Source organism: Dysidea avara, chromosome 5, assembly GCF_963678975.1.
Source record: "Dysidea avara chromosome 5, odDysAvar1.4, whole genome shotgun sequence".
Lineage (NCBI taxonomy): Eukaryota > Metazoa > Porifera > Demospongiae > Dictyoceratida > Dysideidae > Dysidea > Dysidea avara.
Window position 1 is genome coordinate 1,447,624 of NC_089276.1, and position 10,571 is coordinate 1,458,194.

Genomic DNA, 10,571 nt, shown 5'->3' on the forward strand with positions numbered 1-10,571 from the left:
TTGGTAGAGCAAAAGCTTTACATTATTCAACACTTATCAACAGCACTCAACACCTATCAACAGATCTCTGTCATCAGTAAAAGTGTTAATTTGTTCAAAGATCATTGTCTATTCAATAATATGCAGTGATTTTGTACAGGCTGTATTGGCAGTTACCTCCCTATTTTTATTATGTACTCTTGGTGATAAAAATGTATTATTTCATTGTATTCAAATTTTGGCTTCAGGAATTAAGCTTGCTAAGCAGGGGCTACTTATTATACATGTCAAATTAATGACACTTACTGGTCCAACTTGTTTTACAGGTACAGAAGCATTCTGAGAATTAGGATCAGGCTGGAACACAACACAGGAGATATCACAGTAGACATCTTAAATGACACTTTCATCGACGATCACCCAGAATTGTCCATGTTCTCCCACAGCAGTCTCATTGGGATTATTACAAGAACCATCAGGTAAGATTCCCACATGTGTCCCTCGATGTTGACAAGACTCAAACATTACATATCCATTTTCTGTGGTGTATAAAGAAGTAGTAATTACAGCTACGTACGTGTTAACATTTTATCACTTACCAACATTGTGTTAATACCACTTTCCTCCACCACCATTGTCTAACTTTCCGTCCTTAACACGCTTGTACTTGTTGTGTTCCTTCACACTGTGGAGGGCTATCCTGGTCCCTTCACCTCAACAACAAAAACACCTTAAGAAACACAACATATTAGATCAGTGGAACTTCTACACTACACATGATACTATCACACACACTACACACAGACAACAAATCCCTTCAACACACATGGTTACACCTACACAGTTGACTGGACTACCTCTACACTACTTGGGTGTTATGAGACAGTGTTGTTAAATCCTCCTGGTGGTAGGATTAGTACCCCACAGGAGGCTGTCTCACAAGTACATGAAGTTGTGGAGATTCCAGTTCTGTTTGAACCTTAGCCCATAGTGTGAAACATTGACATTGGTACTTGCTTCCCCAGTTAGCACCAGGTCTCCATTAATACTATAGAACTGTCAAGCTTGATTGCATGCACCAATAATCAATAAGTGGGAGTGGCTCCATGTAAACCTACAGACAACAACACACATTTTTTACCATTCAAACAACTGATTAAAAAACTGCTCCCAGACTTCAGCTTGTCAGTTAGCATGGGATAGCACTTATCAATGAGAGATTGTATCTTATTCCATCTTTCTCCGCACTTATAAATGTATAAGCATCACCTTGGTGATCATCACCTATCAGTGTCTGATCTAGTCAGACTAGTTGATGAGTCTCGCTTGACCAGTGACTGGGAAACCCAGATAATCAGGATGACATGACCAAGTTTCAACCCTAAACACAACACATATTACAAGTGTAGTGTTCCCAGTCATTTGGCTCTCAACCCAATACAGCCCACCCAAAGAGCTCACTACAACAGACACACACAGTCATACTCCATGGTCCACTTTGTGTAGTTCCAGACACATCATTATCGTAATTCTGAATACTTCGTCCACAACTCCTGTTGATCAAGTGGACATGTGCTCCTTGTTTCAGTAGCTAAAGGATTGATGGTGAACATTATATAGACCACAAGGTGTCACATCAACAGATGACATCATATGATGGGGACCCTAGAGTAGAAGAGCTAGTAGTGTGTCAACCATCAGTGAGTAGTTACCTTTGATTTGACTATCACTACAAATTGGTCATGTTCCCCTGTGACAGTCTCTGTCAGTGGCTTGACTGTACCATCAGGACGGATACCAACATGTTGACCACGTTGATTGTTTGATTCCAGTACAACAAATCCCTCTGTAAGACATAGACAATTTAAACATATCAGACAAGCTACCACACTATATGCTACTCACTGAAGTCATGTACTCTGAAGCTGTACCAGTCTCTGTCATTGTACTGTTTGAGGTAGCTTGATATTTCCAGTCAATGTGTTTCCTCACACTTTGGATTGATAACATTCTTAAAATGGTATTTTACATCCTGTATACCAATTGTTGTTTTCTGTTTGCCGGTTCATAATTAACCCTCTTATGTGACCATCTCAGCAAAAAACCTAACTAGTTCGCATAAGCATGCAGTTTTGAGAAAAATGAAATTCGTAAAATAACACATGCTACAAAGAAATAATACACAAGTTTTTATCAAGCCACTATTCAGAGAAGGAAGACTCAAATTGATAAAACTATATACACCATCTTATCCATCTGCTCATGAAGAGTTTGAAAATCTTTGTTTTGTTTCTGCAGCCTCAATGGTGTGTATGTCACATGTGTTAGTTTTCAATATTGTAGACATTAAAAATCATCACCATTTCTTTGCCTTCGTACATATATATGCACAAGTGACTTCAGGGATAAAACTACAGAGGTTGCTTTGCTAAATCATGGTGAACAGTTTATCCTAATCCCTGTAGCTAAACATACACAGCACATGTATGTAATTTTTGACTTTGGTGCAGCTTGCTATTTTAGTCTGACTAGCCAAAAGTCATTTACAACTAGCTTTTTGGCCACAACTAGCCCCTTTTTAACAACTTGACATGTTTCAGTATACAATACAATACACATAACACTTAGTTGAGGTGTGTGAATAAACCATCAGCTTCACTGTGTGTATAAATTCTTTTTTTTTTTTTAAATAAATCAAGAAACATTTCTGTTCAAAGCACATACACACAACACATCTAGATCACACTTAAAATTAGGTAATAAATGTAATGTACATTTAATTATGTGTGCTGTATGAAAATATTAAAATACAATTTATAGTAACAATAACAAATTGTGTTTGTCTCACTACTGGAATGATCCAATCCATACTTTGTTGGTAGATCTTCCACCCTCGATCATTCCTCCGATCATTACTAGCCGGGATTCTTCATCACACACAACAGAAGTGAGAACTGTCAATACTGGAAGAGTTGCAATGGTCATCCATTTAGTAGCTGTAGAGTTGAGGGTGTAAATATCATCTACACCTACTGCTAACAAGTATTTGTTATTCAGACCAACAGCAGCTGGACCACCACATGGAGTATCTACAAGATGTTGCCACTTTACTTGGTGACTAGACAAAGTATCAAGAGGAGCAGCATACACTGCTGTAGAGAGTTTACGATCTTTAGTGCCCCCACCTAACACATACACTGTGTCACCTACTATGACTGATTGTGAGTAGTCAAGTGGTTGAGGGAGATCATCACATTTGAACCACTGGCCAGTAGTAGCATCAAATAGTTCTGTTGTACTGATTGCGTCCTTACCATCAATACCACCCACTACTATCAATATGAATTGGTGGCTAACAGCAGTGACATCACATCTTGCTGTAGGCATTTCTGTATAGTCTTTCCACTGGCCACTCTCCAGTACAAGTACCTTGTTAGTGATCTCACCACTTGTTCTAATTCTCCCACCAACAATAACAACATTACCAGTCAACACTGTTATGGCAAATAGTTGATGTGGAGTATCAATAGTGTCCCATGTGTTAGTGTCTGGATGATACATGTCTAGTGTGTGGGGGAGTTGTATTGTATCATCATCACCTTTGGTCACACCACCTCCCACATAGATCACTCCATTATACAACACTGCAGTGTGATAATACCTCCCCAATGGTGCAGGGGCTCCCTCCTCCCACTTGATGTTCACTGGTCCACTGAACAAGTCAGGTATGGTGGACTCCTTCACAACCAGTTGCTGCTAAACAATATCACAGTAGTTTTAAAATGAAGTAGGGATATACGTGATAAAAACTAGCGAGACAAGATTACACGAATAATGGTATCTGTCATAACAGTTTATTTTGTTCAATTATTTTGTTTTGTTCACCTTCCACCCTGCTGCCTCTAAATTTATTACTGCTATAATTGATCATGTGCACTAGTATTTTGATGTTTAGACAAACTAGCTATCATTCTCAGTTAAGACAATGTTTCTTCCTACTCCAGAAAGGTGGTAAAGTGTAATAATAAGCTTTAAGAAGGTTTTTGATAATCCTTGTAGTGACAGATAACATGTGGTCTTGGGTGGCTTCCTTCAATAATTAATAATGAATAATGACCACTTGTCCACATCAAAAATTGAGGAAGTGGCTAAAAAGAAACTATAGAAATCTACTTTAATTTGCTTGACCACCTAATCTTATCTCTCTGACTTATCCCTACTTCAGTTAAAAATTTTTTTTTTTAAATCAATTATGTGTTTCTGGTTCCCTTCCTGGTCATTTTTTGCTGAATGAATTGTGCAAACACCATACAATAATTTATAATATTAAATCTGTTGAAAGGTTTTCATGTCTTGTAAACACACTTTTCTTACAAAGATGCGCTAACTTTATACATTTTCCATATAATTGTACTGCTATGTACGTCAGAAGTAGTATACCACAACACAAAGTTGCAAAAAAAAAACAAGCCTGGTCGCCTGGTCAATTTTGGGGAATTGGTGGGACCAGAAACATATAATTAACTTTGCACGGCTTAATACTGTTTTTGTTATAACTACAGCTATGATATACACATGTGACTGTTCTATTAGAATATCAAAGGTGGCGTACTCCTCAGCCAACTGGACTATAATTATTAGACATGGTCATGGTATGCCTTGTTTATCATCATGCTACCAATAATCACTACAGATCATGTCACTATTATTTATGACATAAGTTTAACCACATTTCTTATTATCTTTAGTAATTGGTTGTATAATTACTGTACGAAGAGTATACTATACAAAAAAAAAAGAAGATAATTACACATTGGAATATTTCAAGGCTGGTGGATGTCACTGTGTTAGTTGGCAAGCTGTTCCAAAGTCTGATGGCACTTGGATAAAATGAATACTTATAAAAATGACACAAGTTTGTAACTGCCTAAACTGTAATGAATGACCCCTTGTAACACTGTTAGCTACAGTAGCTGTAAGTATCCTACAGGTGGGTTGATGTCAACCAAATTGTTAGCTATCTTATATATAGTGATGGCACAGAAGCCATTTCATTCATCTTTAAAGTTTCCCACTACAGATGTTGTAGTATGTGTCACACTAGCAGTCCTATTATAATTACCAGTCACAAAACATGTTGCACATCTCTGTACCATATCAATTTTTGATATCAAGACACACGGTAGTGTGTCGTGCGACCCAAGAAGCCGGCGCGTAACACCCGTGAGTATATTGATAGGAAGAAAGAAAACGCAATTTTCGCACCTCCGTAGCTCTGTGCTTCCTTGATGAAACAAGACGATTTTTGCTGTGGACATTCCCTCCAACTGCAGCACTCCACATTCCAAATTTGAGCGAAAACGCTTCGCGCGTTCCCGAGATATGCGACTTCAAAAATTAGCTCAGTTTCTTCGTTTTTTTTCTTCTTATTTTTCTTTTTCTTGTCGCACACTTACAAAAACTACTATAAAACGCGAACGCCATATCCGATTGCCTTGAAATTTGGCACACAGAAGGGGGGTATAAAGGCGCATCTCGGTACCAACTTTGGCTGGAATACGATAAACAGGCAAAGAGTTATGAGCGATTATTCACGAAAAATAACACCAATATGTTGTCACGCCTACAGGGTAAACCGCGTGTGGGAAGAAGCTGAAAATCGATGGGTGAATAGGTTAACTATTGAACCTCAAACCTTTTGTGGTTTGAAAGAAATCGAGCTAAAAAACAGGAAGATACAACGAAAAAACCAACAGTGTGTAACAATTACGCAATCGAGATTAGCTAATAAAAAAACCACTACTTGCCACGCCTACCAGATAAACCGCTTGGGGTAATGCTTTGAAAATCGTTGTACAGATGGAATAATCATCTTAGAAAGGTTCATCAATGGTGTAGAAGAATCAGACTTAAAGCCACGGAGTTATAACACGAAATCCAACTTGGTGCAGCAAGTGCGAGATCGAGATACTCTAATAGAGCAGTCATCCTAATAGAGCAGTCACCCTGAAGAGAATTCAAGAGATCAGCTAGAAACAAGAAACCTGTATAGAGATCAGCTACACACAAGTCACCCTGTAGAGAGATCAGCTAGAAGAAGTTACCTTGTAGGGAGTTCATGCAACTATGGAAAGGGATCACCTTGTAGAATTCAGCTACAAAGAAACCACCATGTAGAGAGTTCAGCTACAAACAAATCGCCCTGTGGAGAGATCAATAGAAGAAGTTACCTTGCAGAGAGTTCAGCTACAAAGAAACGATCATGTAGAGAGTTCAGCTACAAACAAATCTCCCTGTAGAGAGATTAGCTAGAAGAAGTTACCTTGTAGAGAGTTCAGCTACAAAGAAACCATCATGTAGAGAGTTCAGCTACAAACAAATCTCCCTGTAGAGAGATCAGCTAGAAGAAGTTACCTTGTAGAGAGTTCAGTTACAAAGAAACCACCATGTAGAGAATTCAGCTACAAACTAGTGACCCTGTAAAGACATCAGCTAGAAGAAGTTACCTTGAGAGAGTTCAGCTACAAAGAAACCATTATTTAAAGAGCTCAGCTGCAAACAAATCACCTATACAGAATTCAGCTACAAACAAATCACCATGTAGAGAGATCAGCTAGACGAAGTTATCTTGTAGATAGTTCAGCTACAAGCAAATCACCCTGTAGAGAGATCAGCTAGAAGAAGTTTACTTGTAGAGAGTTCAGCTACAAAGAAACCATCATTGAGAGAGTTCAGCTTCAAACAATCACCTGTAGAGAGTTCAGCTACAAACAAATCTCCCTGTAGAGAGATCAGCTAGAAGAAGTTACCTTGTAGAGAGTTCAGCTACAAACAAATCACCCTGTAGAAAGATCAGCTAGAAGAAGTCACCTTGTAGAAAGTTCAGTTACAAAGAAACCACCATGTAGAGAGTTCAGCTACAAACTAGTCACCTTGTAGAGACATCAGCTAGAAGACGTTACCTTGTAGAGAGTTCAGCTACAAAGAAACCATTTTGTAAAGAGCTCAGCTGCAAACAAATCACCTATACAGAATTCAGCTACGAACAAATCATCCTGTAGAGAGATCAGCTAGAAGAAGTTGCCTTGTAGATAGTTCAGCTACAAACAAATCTCCCTGTAGAGAGATCAGCTAGAAGAAATTACCTTGTAGAGAGTTCAGCTACAAAGAAACCATCATTTAGAAAGTTCAGCTTCAAACAAATCACCTGTAGAGAGTTCAGCTACAAACAAATCTCCCTGTAGAGAGATCAGCTAGAAGAAGTTACCTTGTAGATAGTTCGGCTACAAACAAATCTCCCTGTAGAGAGATCAGCTAGAAGACATTACCTTGTAGAGAGTTCAGCTACAAAGAAACCATCATTTAGAAAGTTCAGCTTCAAACAAATCTCCCTGTAGAGAGATCAGCTAGAAGAAGTTACCTTGTAGAGAGTGAAGCTACAAACAAATCACCCTATTGAAAGATCAGCTAGAAGAAGTCACCTTGTAGAAAGTTCAGTTACAAAGAAACCACCATGTAGAGAGTTCAGCTACCAACTAGCCACCTTGTAGAGACATCAGCTAGAAAAGTTACCTTGTAGAGAGTTCAGCTACAAAGAAACCATTCTGTAAAGAGCTCAGCTGCAAACAAATCACCTGTACAGAATTCAGCTACAAACAAATCACCCTGTAGAAAGATCAGTTAGAAGAAGTTACTTTGTAAAGAGCTCAGCTGCAAACAAATTACCTGTACAGAATTCAGCTATGAACAAATCACCCTGTAGAGAGATCAGCTAGAAGAAGTTACCTTGTAGAGAGTTCAGCTACAAACAAATCTCCTTGTAAAGAGATCAGCTACCTTGTAGAGAGTTCAGCTACAAAGAAACCATCATGTAGAGAGTTCAGCTGCAAAGAAATCATCACTGCCCAAATTTCAAGGCAATAGCTCTTTCCAATCTGAAGTTATCAATTGTCAAAGTTGGCAAATTGGATGTGTGGAAGGCCCCTTTTCGCAAATCCGGTCACATATGTATTATATATATAATTGTATATCTACTGATAAAATATTTAAAGTACGTACGTCTACTTCATCTATTCTTCGTCCTGTAGTAAAGAAAAAAACATAGGTTTAAAAAGTCCCAAAGCTGGCCATAGGCTGGCTTTGGGGTATACAAATACAAAAAGAAATGAAATCTAATCCAAAACAGCCAAGCTGTAAAAAAAGTGTGCGGCCCTCAGAAAGGCTATGGTGAAAAAAGATGTGAAATCCAAGGTGGCGGCCAAGAAATGGCTGTGATGGTAGGTTAATGGTAAAAATTTTAATAACGACAATTCAGGTGAATTTTTGTGCCGCTTCACAAAATTTACCTGAATTGTCATTGTTAAAATTTTTACCATTAACCTACCATCACAGCCATTTCTTGGCCGCCACCTTGGATTTCACATCTTTTTTCACCATAGCCTTTCTGAGGGCCGCACACTTTTTTTACAGCTTGGCTGTTTTGGATTAGATAATATTATGTTGATGGTATGGAGCCCATACAGTGCAAGTGCAATCCAGTATGGGGTGGACATTAGTATAGGAGGAGGATTTGACATGACTAGGACTTTATGAGCCTGTTCTGCTGTGATGCCATGGCATGTGCAACAGCTGGTCAGTTTCCTTTATCTTCACTAGCATCTGACTTCAGGGAGCAGCAATAAGGTGCGAGCTGCACTTTCTCTTCAGTTCTTCAACGAAAACATGTTCACTCTTCCGCACTCATGTTAAGATCACATGACGACTTTTAAAATGACCAATCCCACAATGACTACATGTCCATATAAAATGTTCCCATTTTCTAAAGACCATGCCCTTGGATCTTCATGGATTTCAAAAACCTTGTTCTCAGCTAAAATCCATGAAGATCCTCGTAACAGCTCTCTAACCTAAACTTAAGATATTTCTACGGTGGTTTTAGAGGTGCATTTTGGAGGGCACTGGTTATTATTGGGGAGATGGCTACTAAAATGAACTACCTTACACACTAATACAATTTATTACTAACAAACCTGTAACTGCGTTGACATTTGTTTGATCTCACCCAACCATGAGATGGGGTCCATACCATCATGAGTTGTCTTCTTGCTGTACTCTTCCTTCATCATCTTGATCCTCTCAGACATGTCTGCTGCTGGAGGACGTAACTCTGGATCATCTTCTAAACATGACACAACCAATGGCTTCAAATCAGCATCACTTCCAATCATCATGTCAATGTACTCTTGACGTCGTTCTACCTCTGAAGTCAAAATTATCCGTTTCCTTGTCTTGGGATCAATCTGTGACCATGATTTTGGAGTAGGCCATTGTCGGCTAGTGACATGGAGGATCACACCTCCAAAAGAGAACACATCTAATGGTGGTCCATATACTGGCTTATTGTCCAATGCCTCTGGGGGCATAAACACACCAGTTCCTGGAGTTTTAGTCATCGTCTTGCTGTTTGGACCCATCATCATTGTCTTTGCCACACCTAGATCTGTGATCTTTGCTTCAAGATGAGGGGTCACCAGGATGTTATTAGGAGACAAGTCTCGGTGGACAATTGGAGGATTGTGACCATGAAGATACCTCAGTCCTAGAGACACATCATGTAGTATTGACAGTTTCACCAGTAAGGGAATATTATCATGTTTATCTACCAGTGATGTTACACTCTCCTGCATCTTCTCCATCACCATAACAGGTAGTACGGACTCGTCACTAGAAGGATAGTAAATTCCTAGGAATTGTACAACGTTAGGATGACGTAGAGTACTCCAGAGGTGACATTCTCGCAAAAAATCATCTTTTATTTTGGATTGTTCTTCGGCAGTGGGAAGTTCCATCATCCAACGATGGACCTCTTTACTGGCGCACGACTTTCCATCGTATTCCACCTCGAAAACTTTCCCATATGACCCTCGACCTAGTTCCACTCCAGTTGATCTCACCCGAGAACTGGGAATCTTAAGGTGACGTAGGGCTTCAGCTGCTGCTAAAAAGGAAGCCATTTAAAATGTAACTGGAAATAGAAAGGGTGTGTCCTTAAAATTCCTGCTGTTAACTCCCACCGCATTAACTATGCTTAAACACGTGTACGTACATCACAGCTTTTTAGTGGTCACCGACTTTGCGAGAACATTCAATTCTATCAATAGCTTGCACTCTCAAGATGTTCAGAGTATTCAAACAAGATCAGATTGCTCCACATACCTTAACCTTATCAGGATCTGCCTCATTATCCAGATCACTATTATCCTTCAGGTCATCCAGTGTGTGTGGGTGTTTATTGGGACATTGAACCCTTCAGGTATTGGAAATCATCAGCCTGCTCACACACCCTGTATGACTCTTCTGTAAACACTGTGAGCAATTTCCTATCCTGTGGGATTAACTGTAGCAACTCTAGCAGACATGACAGAAACACAACTAAATGGACCATGAGGTGTAGCTCATATAAAGGTACATAGAAATACTAAATCTTATAATGTGTATGTTAACCATCATCTTATGACACTAGTGTACTTATCATCATTGTTGAAGTTGTTTGTAATTACAAGCTGACTACTTCCCTTGTTATTTTATTAGTG

General features: G+C 39.1%; 1 protein-coding gene across 2 annotated transcripts; it reads right to left on the reverse strand.

Moving 5' to 3' along the window:
- Nucleotides 1-2,633: 2,633 nt before the first annotated feature.
- On the reverse strand, nucleotides 2,634-10,029 carry LOC136256947 (uncharacterized). 2 transcript variants are annotated; one of them, XM_066050021.1, is made up of 2 exons: nucleotides 9,009-10,029; nucleotides 2,634-3,732 (listed from the first exon to the last, which is right to left on the reverse strand). In XM_066050021.1, the coding sequence occupies exons 1-2, from the start codon at nucleotides 9,990-9,992 to the stop codon at nucleotides 2,827-2,829; spliced, it is 1,890 nt and encodes a 629-aa protein (XP_065906093.1). In that variant the 5' UTR covers nucleotides 9,993-10,029; the 3' UTR covers nucleotides 2,634-2,826. The 2 variants fall into 2 exon arrangements, with proteins under 2 accessions (XP_065906093.1, XP_065906092.1); XM_066050020.1 differs by having other exon boundaries at nucleotides 2,634-3,735.
- Between the last annotated feature and the right edge of the window lie 542 nt (nucleotides 10,030-10,571).

Bases quoted from the DNA above. Each gene is read 5' to 3' on its own strand.
- LOC136256947 (XM_066050020.1), bottom strand. From the start codon at position 9,992: ATGGCTTCCTTTTTAGCAGCAGCTGAAGCCCTACGTCACCTTAAGATT. The intron at 3,736-9,008 runs GTTTGTTAGTAA...GATATTGTTTAG, and splicing joins AAATGTCAACGCAGTTACAG to CAGCAACTGGTTGTGAAGGA.